Here is a 20775-nt window from a genome sequence, read left to right as displayed (position 1 = left end):
AAGTTATACACAATTCAAAGAGCGCGCACAGCGCTTCTACGTGCCAAATTTTTTTCCAAATCTTATATTTTTTTGCTCAATTAATTATCTTTCGAAATTGTCATCTTAAAGTTTAGTTTGATAACGTCATCATGCCAAAAAATTAGAACATGTGTGTCCCGTAATTTCACCTATGCTACACTGTATATAGATATACAGTATATACTGTACATATTGTATATGGCATATAGGCACAACTCAGCACTATAAGCATATAATAGGATGGCATACATCAACATTTTCCGATCGTATGTTAACGTACGTGCATGTTTAAAAAAAATTAATTTCAGTAAAATGATAAAAATGATCACCTATAATTCGTCAAAGTGACGAATTAAATTCTAGTTAATCGTTAATTTACTTCATCTGTGACCTCGCGGACATAATGAGAGGCCTAATGAGAGTAACATGTATGATATCACTCATAGTCATAGCGCCCTCAAGTTACCCTCACACGCCCAATATTTTGGAATTTCCAGACGAGTATGATTCAAAGAGTTTATATATTTATAACAGTAAACTCTTTGGTTAAATTGGCGTATTCCAAGTTTGTTATTTATTATTTACTGGTAGATACTTGTACGGTAAGAACAATAGAACTTCAAATCTATGTTGGTGATGATCCATTGGTCAATAATTTAATTTTAATTTAAAAAGGCCTTAATTAAATACTACTAGAGGCCCTGAGGGACGGTGACCTACGAATATTTAAGCCTAGGCTTAGCCACTAGAAAAGACCCTGGTACAATTTAGTACTGGTTTCATAATGTCCGGAAAAGGAAACATTCAGGGCAAATTATTTGCCTACAAAATTGAACATATTGTACGAAAATGATCTTAAATCTTAATCTTAAAACATTTTATGTGGCTTCCTTAAAATTGCATTCTTGTTTGATTACATGCAAAGTATCTAACACCATCAAAAGGTCCAAGTAGTTCAATTCAATTCATATTTTGTAAGAAAACCTAACCATTCATTTCATGTGAATTATTTTGTTAGCGAGTTTTTGTTTTCGGATTAATTTTAGGTGATTCAGCAATGACCTCTGAAAAGCCTACACTTCTGTTCATCAACATCGCTAAAGAACTTGACAACAATGATAAACATAAGTTAAAGTACTTGTGTAGCGATCCAGAGTTCGACCTTCCACTTGGCAAACTGAATGATTGCAAGTATTGTTTTCAAATCTTTGACATGTTACACGACAGATTGCATATTTCTAATACCAATTTTACACTACTTAAGGAGCTGTTGATTCTATTAAGAAAGGATAACTTAATAGCAATTTTGGATAAGGAGGTTGGACAAATACCACTGAATAAGAAGAGTATACCATCATACAGGTGTGTTTTAATTTTATAACAATAGACCTACACTTAAATTTGTAAAGGAAGGGTTTTTTAAATAATTTTAGTGATCAATTTACAGTAGCACTACATAATTAAACAAAAACAATATATGTTTAGGAGAATGGTGTTGAGGTGCTCAGATTTGATAAAGGACAGCGAATTTGACCAACTAAACCATCTAGTGCTGGCTGTTATTGCGAAAGTAAAACAGGAAGAACTAAGTTATCCAATTCAAGTGATGCAAGCATTGGAAGATAATGAAAAAATAGGGCCTGGAAATGTAGATTTCTTGAGATTAATTGCCAATGCGATTGGAATAAAAGGCATAGAACGTGAAGTACAAGAGTATGAGCAAGGTAATATTTCAAGTATGTTGTTATATTATATTAGTATACAAACCTTTAAAAAAAAAAACTGTTCCAAGTAGCTGGTATATTTTTAATTTTAATTCTAGAGGGTCAGCGCTACAGTATGGAAAACAATCCACGTGGACAATGCATCATCATAAACAACATTGACTTTGAAGGTGGCATTCCTGAAACACGCACAGGCTCTGAAGAGGACCCAGGTATACACAAGAGTGTTCTATGTGCTACTACTTTCCATCTAAATTCTTTTTCTGTAATACTGTAAATACATGCGTTACCAACATAAGCTATTAGATAGAAATAAAATGCAAATAATTTGTAAGTTGATCCCTTTGAGAAATCTCTATATGTTGTTTCTAATTCTTTCTCATATCTCGATTTAAAATAAGCAGTGCAACATAAATAATAGTTAAGAGTGGTCAGAATATTTTGGCCCAAACAAACCAATTTGTATTTTCCTTCATTACGTTTGTTTTACAGGGAGGCTAAAAACTCTATTTGAAAGGATGAAGTTTGTTGTCACAGTGGAAAAAAACTTAAGCAGCGAGAAAATCAAGAAAGTAGTTGCTGAAGCAAGACCCAAGAATGATGATGTTTCCATCGATTGTTTTGTCTGTTGTATAATGTCTCATGGTAATAATGGTTATGTAACTGGGGTTGATGGGAAAAAGGTCAAGATAGAGGAAATTGCTGAATCGTTAAATTCTGCCAAATGCCCAGCCCTTGCATATAAACCAAAGGTTTTTTTCATTGAGACATGTCGGGGTGATTCCTATGAACCCAAAATTGATTTTGACATAATTAGAAACGCCTTTGGTAGTGTTAGTAGTGATAATTCTAATTATAATAGTCATCAATCAAATGGTGATGGTAATGCAGGCAAAGGTGAGGGGTCTATTACTAACAAGGCAGATTTTCTTTTTGCCTACTCTACTTCTCCAGGTAAAAAATCAAAACTTACTTCTTCTGGCTCTGTCTATATCAAACATTTAACAGAGGTCTTGACAAAGCACTATAAAGAATTAGATATACTAAGTATGCTGACTATTGTTACCAGGAAAGTCTGTGAAGAGGAATTTGAAGGATGTCTTGGACAAACCCCAGACATTCAATTTAGTCTCAGAAAACGTCTGTATTTTAATTAAGATTTTGACTATGAAGTGCATAAAACATGTTTCATGATTTGCTCTATTCTGTATACATATATGATAAAATTATAATATTGTATACAGTACTTTTCTATTATTTTTTAAGATACTGTAAATTGTCAATTTTAAATACTATTTTTATTTATACTTTTAGGCCTGATCAAAACTTCATATTATTGATACCATTCCATTGTACATTTTTGTAAAACATTCCTACATCTCAGGTCATAGGATGTAAAATCCAGTTTTACTTAAATATATTTTGTGTAAAATAATAATTAATAATTGTATTTTATAATACAGTAGTATTTTAAATGTAGTATTTTTGTAATATTAATTCTGATTTTACAGTGAATTTTAAGGTTAGGGTAGGCCTTAATACAGCTATAAAATATAGCTCATGAGATGATTGTACGTAGCATTAGTTATTAACTTAGAGATATACAGGTTTTGTGTAACAAATAATGTGTATATACACGACTACAATTTACACTTTATTTAGCAATAAATATGAAATCAAAATACATTGATTGGAACTGAACCAAATGTTTTCTATAATAAACCCTGTACAGATGGTAAATAAATATGATATCCCTTCAATAAATTCTAAACTAAAATACTCTTTAAGCTGTCATAAAAAAATTACCTTATTTTTACCATGACGTACAGTACAAGACATTTTCCTAAAAAATGTAAAAATAATTATATTTTGTTTACAATTTTTACATTTTATAACAGAAAAAAAGCATGCAGTGAAATTGAGCTTAGCTGAATTCATATCTGGACATCATAAAAATATTTAATAACGCATCTACATATATGTTGCAGCAAAATGTCAAATGTACAGTTTATAAAATGTGTATAGTACAAAAATAAAAGGTAAAAGAATACTGTAATAATATCTAGACTCCAGTGGTTTCTATTCCGGAACAATGCTACTGTAATAAATTCAATAATGATGATAATTATTAAATATTCCTAAATCAATTATTCCACTGACTTTGGAAATGGAGGATAGAGTAGCCATAGCAAACCTCACCTGAAATTCATTGTAGCCAATTTGAAAAAAAAAATGTTTATAAGAATGACCCCACTTTCAAGCTCGATAATTATTGTCATATGTAAATGTAAGTCTAATTAAAACCTATCCTAATTTGCTTATTAAAAATGTTATAAAAAACGGCATCTTCTACTATAAAAATTTAACATGGACTTCACCTTAAGTACATATATTATAGTTGAGTTATATAACAAAATTGCATAGTTTTCGTGTATAAAGTTTTATAAAATGAGATTTTAATCTATACATGCATAAAAATTAGCATAAATTACAGATGAACAAAATTAAATTGATAGAACATGTTAAATCAAAAACATTAAATCTGTCACACAATTGTTTGTGAAAGATGAAAGACCTATCCACATTACAAAAGCAAAGAGAATTGTGTAAGAAAAGAAAAACATTTTGGCACATATAACAATAACAAAAGTAAAAAACAAAAGTTTTAAAGATGTTGATAAATTCAGCATTTGCCTATTCTTTCCTTTTTGACAATAAAAAACACCCCTTTCAAAATTGGTTTTTTAGGCCTGTAATTTAAATCATTTGTTCAGACAGGCTTCACTCTCTTGATCAATGTGGAATTTATATTGTAAAACTTTCATACAGATTAAAAAGAGAAGGCATATATCGATACAAAAAATATTCACAAAAAATATATAAAAATAAATTATTTTCTAACATTCAGCTGAGCATTTTGTACACATAGAACAACCAATTTGCTTTGACAGGAATGACGTCTTTGACCTAATAGTTTATGCTGGGTCAATGAACTTGCTTGACCCATCGCTGTTGGATCTGAAGCTACCCATTGGTTACAATAATGCTGTTCATTTCTACTTCCGTCACTAAAAGATCCATGCCATACATATTTCTCAGGCCTATGGAGAATAAATTGATAAAATTAACATGGAAATTATTGACATGATGACATATTGCAAATTTTACCATGTCGAGATTACAGTAATTTATAGGTCAATGGCCTGATGGCATAATTGTCCTATGTAACACATACAAATGAAAGTAATGTTTAGGTTGTAATATATTTGTTGAACTGCAGATACTTACCACGTGGATTCATCTGACATTACATCTTTTCCATTGAATGAATATATATGAACTCTGCTATTAAATGTGGCTTCTGTGCCATTAAACATATCATCCCATTTTTTAAAGAGAATTTCTTTCTGTAAGTCACAAAGAATATTAAAATCATAAAAAGTATATTTATATAGAGTAGAGAGTGGTTAGAGTTGTGAATTTTCTGATTTTTACAAGGCTTTCATTATGTTTATGTAGATAGTGTAGTATGCATCTTGCTTATTTGAGGAAGTAGGTCCATTCATATTAACTATTGTGACTTAATTATAATTATCATAATAAGTTACGCACAGTAAAGAAAAATATAGCCAGTGATGTAACGCAGAGGCCCCTGGCTTAGGAACTCCAACAGTAAAGGCTTCAGGAATTTTTTAGCCTTTTTCGACATACTGTACAGTACTGTATTTTAATGCCTGTTTTCTTCCAGGGCCTCTGGGTTTAGCCAGTGAGTGCTCATAGCCATTACACCACTGAATACTGCTGGCCTGATAAGTTTGTGTGCAATGGTATAATAATAGAAGATAAAATAATAAAAGGAAATAATATGATAATGAAATGCAATTAACACATTTAATTATACTGTACTGTTGCTTTCATAAGCCAAGTAATTGCACAGAACTGGAAGTGAAAGAGGACCAGTGGATTTACCAACCTTTGAATTAACAACTGGTAATGTGCGATCATTCCTTCGGACTATTGATCGTAAGTCTTGTAAATCAGATGAAAGGAAAGCTCGGAATGTGCCCTTCAAGCCCATCCGCTGAGCTTCTTTGTAACATTTATAATCTACTCTGCTTATGCCACCCATACTGCTGGAACTGTATTGAAAGGCGTCCAATGGTTCGTTCAACGCATACATGTATAACTAAAAGAAGCAATAAACATGAAACAAAGATAAGAAATAAATTTTCTGAAAGACTGAAAATAGTTGACAAAAACAAATAATTCAGCAAAGTCTTCTGCTAAATTGGACTATGCTACAGCGACTGGGTTTGATATCAACTTTTTTCTTCTCTTTGGCTAAACTGGGGTACTGTATATAGTTTATTTTACATGAAAAAGAACTTGCTATACAGAGAGTGTAAAGAAAGTGTAAATTCAACTTAGCACCATGTATGTAGAATCAATTGTCAGAATTTGGATATGGAGAATAGCCATATACTGTACATAGCTTATTCAAAACATGTCAGAAAATTAGATTCAGACACAAGATAGGATTTCAACCATTTTTAGCAATTAGCCTCTGGAGATCATGGATCCTGCATGTATGGTTGATCAAACAAACTTCACAAAGTTGAACTTTGTTAGAAGTTTGTCTTTTGACCTATAGGGAAAATCCATTATTTTACAAAACTGCTAAAACAAACCTACCATTTCATCACCGTCATCAGCTTGTAACACATCTCCTATTGTTGGTTGTACTCCTGAATCAGTAGGTTCTATCTGTCTGGGTGGTGCCTAAACATTCAAATGGTAGGTTATTAGTCTCTAATGCCATACTATTATACATATAATTGGTGCTCTCAATATGCTATCAAGTAGTACAATGATTTTGATGATGACAGTTTGCACATATTTAATTCCAGTGTTCAGATTCTACTCTTCCAATGATTACGGTTTTTAATTCATAATTTATCATATATTGAAGTATGATTGCTCAGTATGATATGCACAGTAACAGGCACACAAGAAATTTCCAATATAAGTACAGTAGTAGTATGTCAGCTATTTTGTTATAAGCCACCATAAGCCCATTACTAGAATTATTAACATACTAGAATTATTCTATAGAATCCTCTCTTAATCTATATTTTAGAACTACTACATTGGCAGATATAATGTAGATATAAATACGTGCTATAGACACATTTAAAATTATATGAAAACATTTAACTCATAAATTAGTAGACAATTGTTACGTTAGTTTTTATAATATAAAATTTAGGTTTGTAGTTATTAAATACTTACAGTTGTTGGATCTGGAAGCAGAGGTAATATAACACCAAGCTGGAAAAAACAATTTTTAGGGCATGTTCAGACCTACACTACGTAGTTATGATTAAGTTATGATAAAGCTAGGTCACAATATATTAATAAGCATCGTAATTCAGAATCGATTCTACTTATAACGCGCTACAAATTGTATAGTGGTAAATACACAAATATAGATAGATAAAAGTAGGTTTAAGTTATTTTTGTAGCCAGTTTCATTTGAAAAGTGGATTTAATAAACAGAGCATGTCAAAGCTGGGGGATTACACAGAGAATTTTGTAAGAAATTCAAGAGGGAGGACCTTCTAAAAACTACGACAGAGTGCACTGTATAGAACGAGCCCTGTCTACACTATCAAACTTTATGTGACAAAACATGTGATGTACCCATATATGGACATGATGATGTCATATCACTACCATACTTGAGCATATCACTACCATATTTTGGCACATCACACTTTTTTTTGTCAAACTAGTTTGATAGTGTAGCTTTATAGTGCAACCTGAATACTACGAGCTGGGTCAAAATTGTCTCTAGAACGTCTGTTTTCAGAATGCATAAGAGTACGAGAATGAGAATACAAGGAAAATTCTGATGTTTTCCGTTTTCAATGAAGTTTCAGTTCTGGAGAGTTGGTGATGATGTAGAGGATTTTATATTGCTTATTGCTTTTCAAATCAACACTACTAAATTGTTAAGTGGATTAAAATATTACGACTATTAATATTATAACAGACTTGTTATTACAAATACTACGCCATATTATATAAACACATATACATTGTTAAAAAAGAAATATGTTTGTCAGATCATCACAAGTATAAGTATATACAAAATATATGAATATTATAACCATACTAAATAAGCATGCTAATCCAGGTACATCTCACACCAGAGTATTCATTGACTGGCACATTTTGAAGTTTTTTTCTAGCTTGAAAAACATTATTTGACATTGTATAAACCTCTCAGCTACAGAAGCAACGATCCGCTAACCAATATTAGGACTGAAATCAATGCATACGACAACTAACCAGTTTGATATGCAGGTTAAAATTTAAAAGATAAAAAAAGAGTGACAGAACATGGCTGCCATCATTGGTTGTCAAGAGACTGCAGAATTAAAAACCAGGAGTTGAATCCGCTGGTGTGTGATAATAGACCAGATCATAACCGTAAACTTGGATACATACCTGAATCTCCTGCCAACCTCCAATCACTCGTATAAACAATTGCTGTTGGCCGTCAAGGAAAACAAATGTGCCAATTGGTGCTTCCCTACCAATATCCATCATATCTTTTTCTGATGATAGTACTAATGCCTACAGGATATACAATAGGAAATGTGATACCAATATTTGATAAAAAATATATAGGAGTGAAATAAGGAGTGAAAAATATACAACTCTTTCACCCTCACATCATTTTAAGGATGTCAATTGTATAAACATTGAAATATTGATCATAAACATATATTAGATGTTTTGCCCTACTTTGACGTAATTTGTACTTTGTACTAAGTACATTTTGAGAATACTAGCTGGCGTTCATACCTCTAGAAGACCACCGAGCTTGCGCTGATGGCTAGTGGTTAGATTCGAGCCCAAGTAAGCAGCGGGTACTGCATCAACAGGATTGTATGTTCGCAAGTATTCTCAAAATGTACTTAGTATAAAGTACAAATTACGTCAGAGTAGGGCAAAACATCTAATTACTCAACTCCCTGACGCAAAACTACAATTACAAACATATTCCCAAACATTTATATATATAAAACAAATTGAAAAAAAAAAAATAATGAGAACATACAATTATGAATGAAAATAAATGCTTTTAATTTATGGAATGGAGAACATGTATTCTACTTTGATATCTATATTTTCAATCTATATTTTCAATCTATATTAACATACCCCGGAGTAGCCACTGTTTCCACCATTTTGTGATATTCCAGGTGGGCCTACTGGGCCTCTTTGGCCTGTTTGTCCTGGTAACCCAGAATCTCCTTTGGATCCTGAAATCATATCAACATGATAGTTAGCCTTTGTTTTTCAAACTTGTATTTCTCCATAAAATTACAACAACATAATGGTGCTTTATATCAATAAGCTGTCCGAAATTATCCAATTTGTTTGTATAGATTATTCCATATTTTGGGTACAGCAACAGAAAATGTCTTTTGGGTTTGTTTTTTTTATTGAATTAAATTTTTTCATTTTACTTTTAAAATTACTTACACATAATAATTTAACTACTTGTGAATGATATATTATATGTAATTACACAATTAATACAGAATACATATATCACATACCTTTCTCACTTGGATTTGATTGGCCAGGAGGACCAGGTGGGCCTGGTCTGCCAACACCTGGGGGACCCTGAAAAACAGTTTATATTGACAGTTTTTTATAACATTCATGATTTAGAATACAGTACATCTAATTAAATAAAATGATGAATAAAACTTACAGGTGGACCAGGTGGACCTTGCACTGTACTGCCGTCAGGACTTACTGTAATGCCAGGCTCACCCTGTGAACAGAAACAATTAAAAACATTTTTGGAGGTTTGCATGGCGAGTACTATACTTATTTTTTTTAAAGTTCTTGTTACAAAGCTACGTCTAAAAATACAGTCTTCTCCCACTGTTGTTACCATGTATTTAGATACAGTAACACAAGATACTGTACAACAGCATGTTTCTTTAACCATAAGTTCATAAATCATACATGGTATAAATGTATACACGCCATAAGTATTTAAAAAAAAATTTATTATTTATACTGGGTGACATCTTCAGTCAAAGACTGGCCTCTCAGAGGGCCCAGTCATGATCAGTGACTGTGGCTGTGTGTGTACTAGTACACCAGGGTAACCCCTTACACGTCTTGAAAGATGTACTAAATGCACATGAGCTAGATGTGTACACTGGACAAAACATAGAGCAAGTGAGCCTTGAACCCTTGTCGATGTTATGGCTACGTAATTACGATTCCATTGTCTTAACCACTTGGCCACTCACTATACTCATTTTCAACTCATAATGTGTCTCGGTTATATAAATACTAACAAGTTGTGATTTAAATGTATGTAGATATATGCCAGCATATTATATTAATTTATACCTTAGAACCTGGATTGCCGTGGTCACCTTTCTCTCCTCTGTTACCTTTCTGACCGTTATCTCCGTCGACTCCATTACGACCATCAAATCCCTATCATAGAGAATATTCATAGATAATCATTTTGTTTGTTTGTTCTGTACATATTTAGTAGTGTAACAAAATTCCAAAATAACATTGAAAATAACGAACATTAAAATACATAATTTCAACAAGGAAAAGAGGCGTGCTATATACTTACTCGGTCTCCTTTAAGCCCCCTAACTCCTTGGAGACCAGGCACACCTGGAACTCCAGTTAGACCTAGAAATATAATTAATAATGATTAATTAAGCATCCTTATTTACATGAAAAGAGACAAGCTGTTGACACTGAGAACTATTTTATTTTTATTTGCATAGAGTTAGTTGCAAAATTATAAGCTACAGTGATTTGGTTGCAGACGATGGTTTTCTTTAAAATTAATATATGGAAGCTCCTAAATTGCAACTTTATTTTGTATACATACCAACACTTTTATATATATATATATTATATAACATAACAATATCTATAGTGTTTGTCTGTTGCTATCTCAGTGACAGGAATTGTACAAGTTTTTAAACTACATTTGAAAACGGCCCGTTTTGATACTCACCTCGTCGACCTGGCCTTCCTGGAATGCCCATTGATCCCTTAGGGCCTTCGGTTCCATAGTTATATTTATCCTACAAAACAAAGACAAATTTTTCTATTTAAATAATATGGCATACCCTTCATATCATTTACGGGATTACATTATTCCTGTAAAAGACCAATCACGGACAGACACTCTTTCTCAAACACTGTTTCTATTTCAATATATTGGATTAACATACTGCTTTAACTATATAATGCTGTACTTTGAGTACATTTTGGAGATAAATTTATTAAATCAATGTACCTTTATGATTTCACCTGGTTCACCTTTAACACCTTGAAAACCACGATCACCCTAAAATAAGCAACAAAATCAATGTCAACATTTATAAAGGAATCAATGCAATTGTTCCAGTCCAGAAATAAGATTTAAATATTTTAATATAAGATTTAAATATTTTAATATAATTAAAATTAATTATTTACCTGTGGCCCTTGAATACCTACACCCTGGAAAGAAAACAAATATTGATATTATAATTACTAATAATTATGCTATGTATAATTCACCTAAAATCTCAACAAAAAGAAGAAAAATACAATCTCTTTTCTAACATAAAAATGCTAATTATGAAAAGTCAAAATTGAACTTAAAGAAGTCAAATCACAGTGGCAAGATTAAAAGCAAAAGAAGGAATATTAAATATTAAAATGTGTACATGCATACTTACTTTGTCACCTTTTGGACCCACAATGCCTTTCTGTCCTACATAACCCTGGGTAAAATAAATCATGCAAATATTGACCACATGCAATCATGCAATTAGTGATGAAAATAATTTCAATCAAAGGCACAATGTTATCATCACAGTGCTGACCAGATTGTCATAAAAAAAATACCAAGTTTGAACTGCTTGGAAAATGACTGAGGTAGTCAGATTTCATTCTTTGCACCTGTTGAATGATCAGCTTTTATTTGATTGTAGGCAAGCAAATATACAAATCATTTATTTCATTGGTAGGCAAGCAAATATACAAATCATTTATTTTATTGGTAGGCAAGCAAAATATACAAATCATAAGTAGATAATAAAAATATTTTAAAAAAAGCATGCTTTTTATCCATGCAAGAATTTCAGGTAAATTCACAGTGCAATGCTTTTGTTTTGATAACTTTTAGTCATAATGAAAGTGGCATGCACATATTACAATAAATCAATCACTTACTGTTGGTCCAGGCCTACCCATAGGTCCCCTCTGTCCTGGAGCACCAGCTGGTCCCAAGGCTCCAGGTCGACCCTGGAATTATAATATACAATACAAATTTCTCACTATATGTTCAGTTTTTATGAATACTGTTACATTTGTGCTAATCATGTGTTAAAATACAATTAATACAATCTTAAGTAAACTCACCGGTCGACCTGGGATACCAAAATGACCTTTTTCTCCTTTCTTTCCACGACGTCCAGCATCTCCTCTGTCTCCCTTTAACTTCACAAGCTCTCCATCTTCTGGAATGTATGATTCACCCTTTTCACCCTTAGAAAAGAAAAAAAATACAAATAATGTCCAGTAAAGACAGTGGGAAAGCTGCTCTGAAGACATGTGTTCACAAATATTTGGGCTGACCAAGCTTATCAGCAAATAAAATATATTCCGTTACCTTTTGACCATGTGATCCATGGATACCATCTTTGCCATCCTCACCATCATTACCTTTTGTTCCTTTGTCACCCTTTCCTCCCTAGAAAAAGAAAATACAAAAACTAAGATGCAATATATTTGTATCATATCTATCAGTTTAATAGCTGTTGATTGACATAAATTGTTACCTGTATTCCTGTATTAAAGACTATAATAGAATCTTAATCAAAGGTACACCGTTGTGACCCAAAAATAGGTGCATAAAATGAGGAGTTCTACTGTATTTAGCTGTAACTGACCATGTTGTAGATGTTAGTATTTAACAAAATCATATCAAGATCAATCACAACATTCCTACCTGTTGTCCAGGTGTACCATCCAGTCCTTTGATACCTTGAGGGCCTTCATCACCAGGATTACCTGGTGGTCCTTTGTATCCAGGTACACCATTTAGGCCACCATCTCCCTTTTGACCTTTCTCTCCTCGTATTCCCTGTTCACCTGATGGTCCGGAAGGTCCAAGTAGACCTACTTCACCTTTCTCTCCCTTCTCTCCTGGTTCGCCGATTAATCCTGAGCCCTGGAAAAAACAAGACAGACAATTTCCAATAGGCCTAACATTTTAATACACAATACAGACCACAATTGTACAATTTTTTTTGGTTAGTGTAGTCACCTTTTTTGCCTTATTACTGTATATAATAATACTCATATATTACCTCAAATATGCCTGAATTTGTAGGTGCTATTCCTGGTGGTCCTGGCAGTCCGGGTATGCCCTGTGGTCCCATATCACCTTTTGGTCCAATTGCCCCTATTGGTCCCACATCACCCTTAACAAAGTCTCCTTTATCACCCTACAATGAAAAGATGCAATTAGATAGAATTATTTTCAACTTATTTTCTAGTGTATTAAAAATAACAAATTTATCTTAATCTAGTTTTGACAGAAACCATCCAGAATACAGCATTAAATTTTAAAGAATAGGCAACTGGAACAACCATGTGTTAACCTATTTGTTGTTAACAATTTGGACTGGGTATTAGGACACATTATCACCATTCATAAACACCTAATATTTGTACGAGTTGTGTCATAATTTTATCATTCAATACCACCATCAAATATCTGTTTGATGTAAAGTAAACTTCTGAACACAATACATATTTAACCAATCAATTTACAAGGCTGTGTGTTATAAAATATATGAAAGTAAAAAAATGTTGAGGAAGGATAAGTTAAAATTAAAATAGAAGATATTTTTACCTTGACTCCTTCTAGTCCAGGTACTCCAGGGAAGCCACGTGTGCCCTAAAGAGCAGATAAGCAAAACAGACATTAACCCGTCTTTTTTATTGTTTACTTTACTACAGAAAATATTTCCTCTTGCAAACATTGCTTATTATAAATTGCTTATTAATGTCTATTATATATTTCCTATAGAAAGTAATTTAGTAGCAATTAAGTGCCATTTACCTGTTGTCCAGGTAATCCTGATGGTCCATGGTAACCCTACAAATAAAAAATGTTGTGTTAAAGAACTAAAGAATATAATAATAATGAGGTAGCTAAAGATGAAATCTGTTCAAAGATTGGGTCATATACTATTTTGTATAAAACATCATTAGTTCTTGATATATACAATTACAATGAGGGGGCAATAATGTTTAATTAAACAGGTTAAGACACAGGACGTTGCTCTTTTCACACCAAACAGGTGAGGGTTCTGAAAAAATTGTTGAATCACCTTTTCTCCACGGTCTCCTGGGGTTCCTGGTAAACCCTGGAAACAAAAACAACAAAAAATCATAATCAAATCAGTATAATAGTTTATTTTTTAATTGTACATAGGTTCAAAATACAAGGTGACATTAGGGAAGAATGGACTTAAATGTAATTTCACTCTTCCCTGGTGACATCAACATATGTTCATGAATATAACACATTTTAAAAAGAGGCAACTCACATATTGTCCAACAGGTCCTAGATCACCAATAGAGCCCTTTTCACCCTTTTGTCCGTCCCTTCCTGGAGGGCCTACAGGTCCAGGGATTGGCTGAAAATAAAGTGATTTTTGGTTAAAAAATATATACACTATTGTCGACGTTTTGGTTATTATGCTCCAATAGTTTGTTTATTTCTAGTTTTTAAGCTGGTTTCCTACAAGATTTACTGTATTGTTTGTCCTTATGTAACCGATAAATTCACGCAACTCAATTATAATTCTCTTACCTCAACAACTTCATTTTCTCCACTTCCACTACCGGATCCTTCCTGTGAAGATAAAATGAGAAATGATTTTTAAACTTTGTCTACACTACCAAACTAGTGTGATGTGCCCAAATATGGTAGAGATATGACATCATCATGTCCATATATGGGGACATCACATTTGTTTGTAACATAAAGTTTTATAGTGTAGACAGAGCTTTATACACATACAGCAGTACACTTGTTATTCCTTGAAATACTGTACATACAAAGAATGAAGTTTAGCATGGTTGGAAAGATCAATACTATATGTTATTATTTACATCATTTAAAATAGAATACTGCTACAACTTACAAACAATGTTGGTAACCATGTTGGTAGAATTCCGGGAGGGCCAGGTGGTCCTGGTGGTCCTTGTATTCCTTCTAGTCCAATCATACCAGGTATACCACCTGGTCCCATTGGTCCTGGCATACCAGCTTCCCCAGTATCACCCTAAAAGACAACAGAATGAATATGTAAGTGAATTTTAAATATAAGGACTATACTATATAATCAGCACTTGTTACAAGAGTTGTCAAAACAATATAGATTATCTGATAAAACTCCTAGAAAGTAAGAAGCCTTTTGCCATTTTCTCCCCAACTGTTCGAATAAAATGAAGATGAAATAAAAGAAGATATAGGTACCTTTCTTCCTGGAACACCATCAAATCCAGTTGGGCCAATATCACCCTATCAAAATGAAAAAAAAAAACAGTTTATAAATAAGATTGATGAATAAATATTAGGCAACATGGTCTACTAAAATTAATTGTTGTTAATAGTTGTTTACCTTGTCTCCCCTTTGTCCCTGAGATCCTGTTTCACCATTGGATCCCTGGTCACCCTTAAAAGACAATAACAATTTAATTAACAGCCAACTAAACTCAAGGAAGAATAGTCAAAATCAATTAACTGATTTACATAATTTTTTTTTCTTTTTTATTTAGCCTGAACCAACGCATTATCTTGCAGCTAAAAGAGCTATAAATCGCCTGTCCGCAAACACTGATTACATTTTAAATATACAGTTTTTTTTCTATACTATAAAAGTATACAACATTGATTCAATATACCTTCATTCCTTGTGGGCCAACAGGGCCTGGTGGGCCTTCGCCTGTACTAGCATTCACATTCACTAGACTAGAGATTCCTGGTAGACCTACTGGCCCAGGGAGGCCTGGTGGGCCCATTGGACCGGTGGATCCGTTAAATCCACGTGGACCCATGTCACCTTTAGGACCTTGTTTGCCTCTTGGTCCCTATTGTAAAAATAACAAATATATAATAATTCTAAAAATGCTGAATTGAATAATAATTGCATGAGAATCTAGGAAAATGTTACCACTTTTCACTTAAATAATTTTTGAATTACACTCATTTCTATATTCAACTAAATAAATATTATGATTTATCAGGAACTAACACATCTTATATATTGAAAATTTAAACATTTTACCTGTATCTCTTCCCACATCTCATCACCAGACCCAATGTCATAAATTCCCTATGGAAAGAAAACAAATTTTATGAATAGGAAGTCTCAATCAATGTTTTTTCCCTCAGCCTAATTATTAAAAAATAATTATTGAGACTGATCTTGGTTTTTTTTTGTATTTTTAAATAGTATCAATTAAATTGATATTTAATAATAACTATGTATGTTAATATGAACTGACAGATCTCAATACAAATTTAGGTCATAATATTTGTTTACAAGCTTCCATCATAATTAAAAGTACACTTTTGTTTCAATCAATTCTAATACTATAGTTACTAAGAGAAACTACTTTACTTACTTCACGTTTAGTTTAGGAATAGTTTTTTGTCAAAATGTTGTTTTTTTTAATCACAGCTGATTAAATGAATACATAGTGGCATAAATAGTGACAATGTAAATCGGCAGACATATCAACTTCCTATGAAAGCTACGCACATTAATTAAGAATCCTTGAAACATTAAATGTATGTAATTTTATAAGGCTATGATGAGTAACATTTGATCATATTATTACTGCCATAAAAATACAGACATCTACTATTTATAAGATGAAAATGGGATGATTTTGTTCACACAGGGAGCTTTCAGATGACCTGTGCCTACACCTACTGTATGGGGTATTTGTCAGTTATAGGTAACTTATCCAGTATCTTCTTCAAATATACTAATTAAATTGGAAGTAGAATAAACATACAGGTAAACAAGATATTACAAATTAGATGCTCCTTTCCTGTCCATGTCATGCAGTCACAAGTGCACGCTTAAATTAATCCACTACAGGGGATACATGGACAAGTAAAACCATGGTATGATTGTTATTGATTATCAAAGAAGATTCACTCTAATCCCAGAACCATAGCACATAGGCAGTGAACCCTGTTTGGCAATGGTTTACAGCTCCCTTGTTGGTTAAGTATTCAGGGATTTGATCTTGCCAGATCACTCACAGTACTCACTATTTGGATATACAGTATGTAAATCATTAAAGACACCTATGTTCATATGGTACTGCTGTTTACCAGCTAGGCCTACAAAATTAAGCCTAGCTACTTAGGTAGTACATTGTTTCTCTTATGTCTCTCATATTTAACCTTAAAACGTACATTTATGACAAGGAATGAATAATATATAAACATTATTTTTACAAATAGTATCTTTAAACAAATTGTGGTGCATGTCGTTGTAGTTATAAAACTTACCAAGCCTGGTTCTCCTTTTATACCATGGTTTCCATCCTCTCCATCATCTCCATCCTCACCCGGAATGCCTTGATCACCCCTTTCACCTTTAATACCGATGCCTGGATCACCCTAAATATCGAAATATAATTTTTTAATTTTTAATTTTTTTTTATTATTTCATTTCTAAAAACACAACACGCCACCAGCTGTGGCAACAAGACAAAAACAAACAAAAAATGGTTCTCAAAAAAAAAAACAGTCAAGCAACAATTTATACAAATCATGAGTAGTTAAATGGCAGACTATACTGCTAAATGTTTCAATTTTAGGTTATATGCATGCATATTATCATTTGCAAAAGCAATATATTTTTCTATTTCAATATTTCTTTTAACAATGACTTAATTTGTTGAAATACAGTGTGTCTTTTGAAATGTTAAATTTACCAGTAAAACAATGGAATTATTATTCACAAAATCAATGAATGAATCATTAATTCCTCAATGCTCTTTTTCAGCAATTATTTATTCATACCTTTTCTCCTTGTTGGCCCCTTTCTCCCTGAACACCTGGGATACCTTGATCACCAGGTGACCCATCTTGACCCTACAAAAACAGAATATAATCTTATAGCTTTGTGTAAACACAGTTCAGAATTTATTCGCACCATCAATTATTTTTTAATATGAATATATTCTGATAATGCATTAACATTAGGTAACAACATTATAAATAAAAAAATATTAGGATTTAGCTTTTTTGGCAAGAAAAACAAATTTAATTTATTCTTTTCACTTACTGGTATTCCTCTTGAACCTTCATCACCTTGGTCTCCCTAAAAACAAAAAAAAATAAATTTGAAATTATCTCCGAGAATGATTCTTAGACACTCATTGTATATAGCCAAATGTATTTATCTAAACAAATGTAAAAAATTAATTAAAAGGGTTATAGATGCCAGTACTTCTTCGGGGTTTTATCCAGACTCTTTTAGTCGGTTCATTTAAAGCCTTTTCCCACAGCTCACTCTCTTTCAGTCAGTTAAAAGTTCATTTAAAGCCTTTTCACACTGCTCACTCTCTTTCAGTCAGTTTAAAGTTCATTTAAAGCATTTTCACACCGCTCACTCTCTTTCAGTCAGTTTAAAGTTCATTTAAAGCATTTTCACACCGCTCACTCTCTTTCAGTCAGTCAAAAGTTCATTTAAAGCCTTTTCACACTCCTCACTCTCCATGCTACTGTACTTCTTATAATAGTTGTTCATCATATTGCCATAAGTAGAAAGACTTTCCAAAATGCAGTATAATGACCGGTCAAATAAAAGCAGGGTAATTCACACTAGGCTATAATACCTCTAAGCTCTCAAGTAGAAAGGGAAACAATTACTACAAGATGAACGAATTTTCAAAAGTCCTAAATGTTCATTTTCTTAATATCACACTATTTTGCAGTCTAAAAAAATTATAATCATCTACACTAGGGCTTTAATTTCATGTTCGTTTTGTTTTCGCAAAAACATAAGTAACCAGGATCACCTCCAAACACGTTTTCTTATACGTTGCTACTTGTCGACTGTTTTAAAATTCACTTGTTAATAATTATACCGATTTTTATAATTAGATTTCCTTTTTATATTCTGCGGCATTAACTTTCATATCGCATGGGACTGTAGATCACATCGCCCGAGGCCAGTGGATGCTGCTCCTTCTGCGCTATATGTAATTTTAACTATATCTAAGATAACATTTGGGGATGATTGCGAGACATTAATGCGTTACAAATGAAACAAGATATCGCAAACAGTAAATTGAATATATTTAACACATTCATATCCTCTCTCTATCTAAATCCTTATAAATAACTGATTGTAATTATTTAATAATTTATTCATTAAAAACATTAACATGATATTCATACAATTATTTATAATTGTTGCAATTAGTAAAAATTGACAAAAAATGTTTTGTAAATAGTTAATTTAATTGCCGTTAATATTGTTATTTTCAGCATTATTCAATTGTTGCAGTAACACATATCAATTTACTATAAGTGTATGAGTAGAACTCGTATTTGGGGGCAGCTTCTGGATCCAATAAAGTGTCCCCTTAATAGGGTTTTCCTCTGAATAAGGAGTTTTTAAAAACATTTTACCCTTCATTCGTTTCATAAAAAAGGGTCCCTTTAATAGGAGTTTCCCAAAGGAACGGTATACTGTATACACTTTTTACTTTGTATTTTTAATAATTTTTAAAATTATAAATACCATTAAAATAAAATGTCATAAATAAAATAGTTGCATCTTTAATTCTTTAATTCTATTACCACTGTAGGATTCTATATGACCCTAAGGCAGACAAGGGATATTCATCTTGACTAGTCAGATTTTTCAAATTGATTAAAATGATTTGATTTATTAAATTAAAAGTAAAAATTAATAAAAATGCTATTATTATTTTTTTTATTGCATTTCTATTTTCAATTTTTAACTGACATTTTAACATAAGATAACGTTTCCAACAGCTATTTAAATAGATAACACAGGAAATATAATAATTTCATATATAATTTAGATTTTTTTCAGGGTACAATTGTTACAATATCCAGACAAACTTGTATCAAGAAAAAAGATGAACCCAAGGCTGGATGATAATTAAAGGAAGCCCCTCATAATTATAGGCATCCTATTGTTAATCATCACCTATATAATAATTAAATGTTATTGTCACTTACTTTATCACCTTTTGGTCCCGTTATTTGCTGCGGATCGAATGTTGGAACAACACCCACTGGTCCGGGTAAACCAACTCCAGCCTCTCCCTGTATGTACAAAACAAAAAATGGGATATTGTCAAGTCTCTCAAAAACCAAGGTTAATAAAAGCTGCATTTAGTGGCGTAACAGCTATGAGCACACACTAGCTAAAACTTAGGGTCTCTAAACCAGGGACCTCGGGCCTCTGTGTTACGCCATGGCTGAATTATTACATGCTTAAGAATAGAGGTACCTTTTTCACTGGACATCTTTCTGTAAATTGTCCACCATAATAAATTTTTCTAAAGCAGATATACAATATTATAAATCATGAACAGCTCTCCTTAACAACCAAACTATCTTGTACATTAACAACAGTTGCCGTAAAAACCATCTGATAGTCTATGCTATAAATATTACCAAAGATATTTTATAGTAAATTGTCAAATTAACACCGTAGCACATGGTTTATCAGGGTCAATAATAGCGGCGGAGTATCTTTTGTACAAAATCTTAACCAATAGATAAAGATCATTGACGATATTCCTTGGCTTTATGTGTAAAATTGTAAAGGGATTGACGAACTTACATTACTTGGGAACGTCATATTAGAAACATCAAATTATTATTACCATA

At 32.3% G+C, this 20775-nt stretch overlaps 2 protein-coding genes across 2 annotated transcripts in view; one reads left to right on the top strand and one right to left on the bottom strand.

Moving 5' to 3' along the window:
• The first annotated feature begins 526 nt into the window (after positions 1-526).
• On the top strand, positions 527-3313 carry LOC144840578 (caspase-3-like). The gene is made up of 5 exons (XM_078696444.1): positions 527-623; positions 1068-1383; positions 1507-1745; positions 1844-1957; positions 2238-3313. Exons 2-5 carry the CDS (start codon positions 1079-1081, stop codon positions 2900-2902), a joined length of 1323 nt encoding a protein of 440 aa, XP_078552570.1. The 5' UTR covers positions 527-623; positions 1068-1078; the 3' UTR covers positions 2903-3313.
• A 73-nt stretch (positions 3314-3386) lies between these two features.
• Positions 3387-20775, bottom strand: part of LOC144840514 (uncharacterized) — a 60812-nt gene continuing 43423 nt past the window's right edge. Inside the window, exons 10-43 of the mRNA XM_078696346.1 lie at positions 20119-20205; positions 18188-18223; positions 17923-17994; positions 17407-17517; positions 16166-16213; positions 15783-15968; positions 15500-15553; positions 15355-15399; positions 15020-15160; positions 14686-14727; positions 14420-14509; positions 14201-14236; positions 13930-13965; positions 13720-13764; positions 13172-13309; positions 12811-13032; positions 12472-12552; positions 12222-12347; positions 12033-12104; positions 11537-11581; positions 11292-11315; positions 11110-11160; positions 10825-10894; positions 10429-10490; positions 10191-10280; positions 9535-9597; positions 9377-9443; positions 8976-9076; positions 8256-8384; positions 7035-7073; positions 6438-6524; positions 5719-5931; positions 5034-5152; positions 3387-4846 (exon numbers count right to left, since the gene is read on the bottom strand). Of these exons, the coding sequence (XP_078552472.1) occupies positions 4636-4846; positions 5034-5152; positions 5719-5931; positions 6438-6524; positions 7035-7073; positions 8256-8384; positions 8976-9076; positions 9377-9443; positions 9535-9597; positions 10191-10280; positions 10429-10490; positions 10825-10894; positions 11110-11160; positions 11292-11315; positions 11537-11581; positions 12033-12104; positions 12222-12347; positions 12472-12552; positions 12811-13032; positions 13172-13309; positions 13720-13764; positions 13930-13965; positions 14201-14236; positions 14420-14509; positions 14686-14727; positions 15020-15160; positions 15355-15399; positions 15500-15553; positions 15783-15968; positions 16166-16213; positions 17407-17517; positions 17923-17994; positions 18188-18223; positions 20119-20205 (3039 nt within the window). The 3' untranslated portion in view covers positions 3387-4635. The remainder of the gene's footprint in view (positions 4847-5033; positions 5153-5718; positions 5932-6437; positions 6525-7034; positions 7074-8255; positions 8385-8975; positions 9077-9376; positions 9444-9534; positions 9598-10190; positions 10281-10428; positions 10491-10824; positions 10895-11109; positions 11161-11291; positions 11316-11536; positions 11582-12032; positions 12105-12221; positions 12348-12471; positions 12553-12810; positions 13033-13171; positions 13310-13719; positions 13765-13929; positions 13966-14200; positions 14237-14419; positions 14510-14685; positions 14728-15019; positions 15161-15354; positions 15400-15499; positions 15554-15782; positions 15969-16165; positions 16214-17406; positions 17518-17922; positions 17995-18187; positions 18224-20118; positions 20206-20775) is intronic.

The sequence above is a fragment of the Antedon bifida genome, chromosome 1, assembly GCF_963402885.1.
Source record: "Antedon bifida chromosome 1, ecAntBifi1.1, whole genome shotgun sequence".
NCBI classification, from domain to species: Eukaryota; Metazoa; Echinodermata; class Crinoidea; order Comatulida; family Antedonidae; genus Antedon; species Antedon bifida.
Note: the sequence above shows the minus strand (reverse complement) of the source record. Positions and strands in the feature narration are given on the sequence as shown.

Coding starts and splice junctions, on each gene's coding strand:
- LOC144840578 (XM_078696444.1), top strand. CDS start 1,079: ATGACCTCTGAAAAGCCTACACTTCTGTTCATCAACATCGCTAAAGAA. Junction 1,384..1,506: donor AAGAGTATACCATCATACAG/GTGTGTTTTAAT, acceptor ATATATGTTTAG/GAGAATGGTGTTGAGGTGCT. Junction 1,746..1,843: donor AGTACAAGAGTATGAGCAAG/GTAATATTTCAA, acceptor TTTTAATTCTAG/AGGGTCAGCGCTACAGTATG.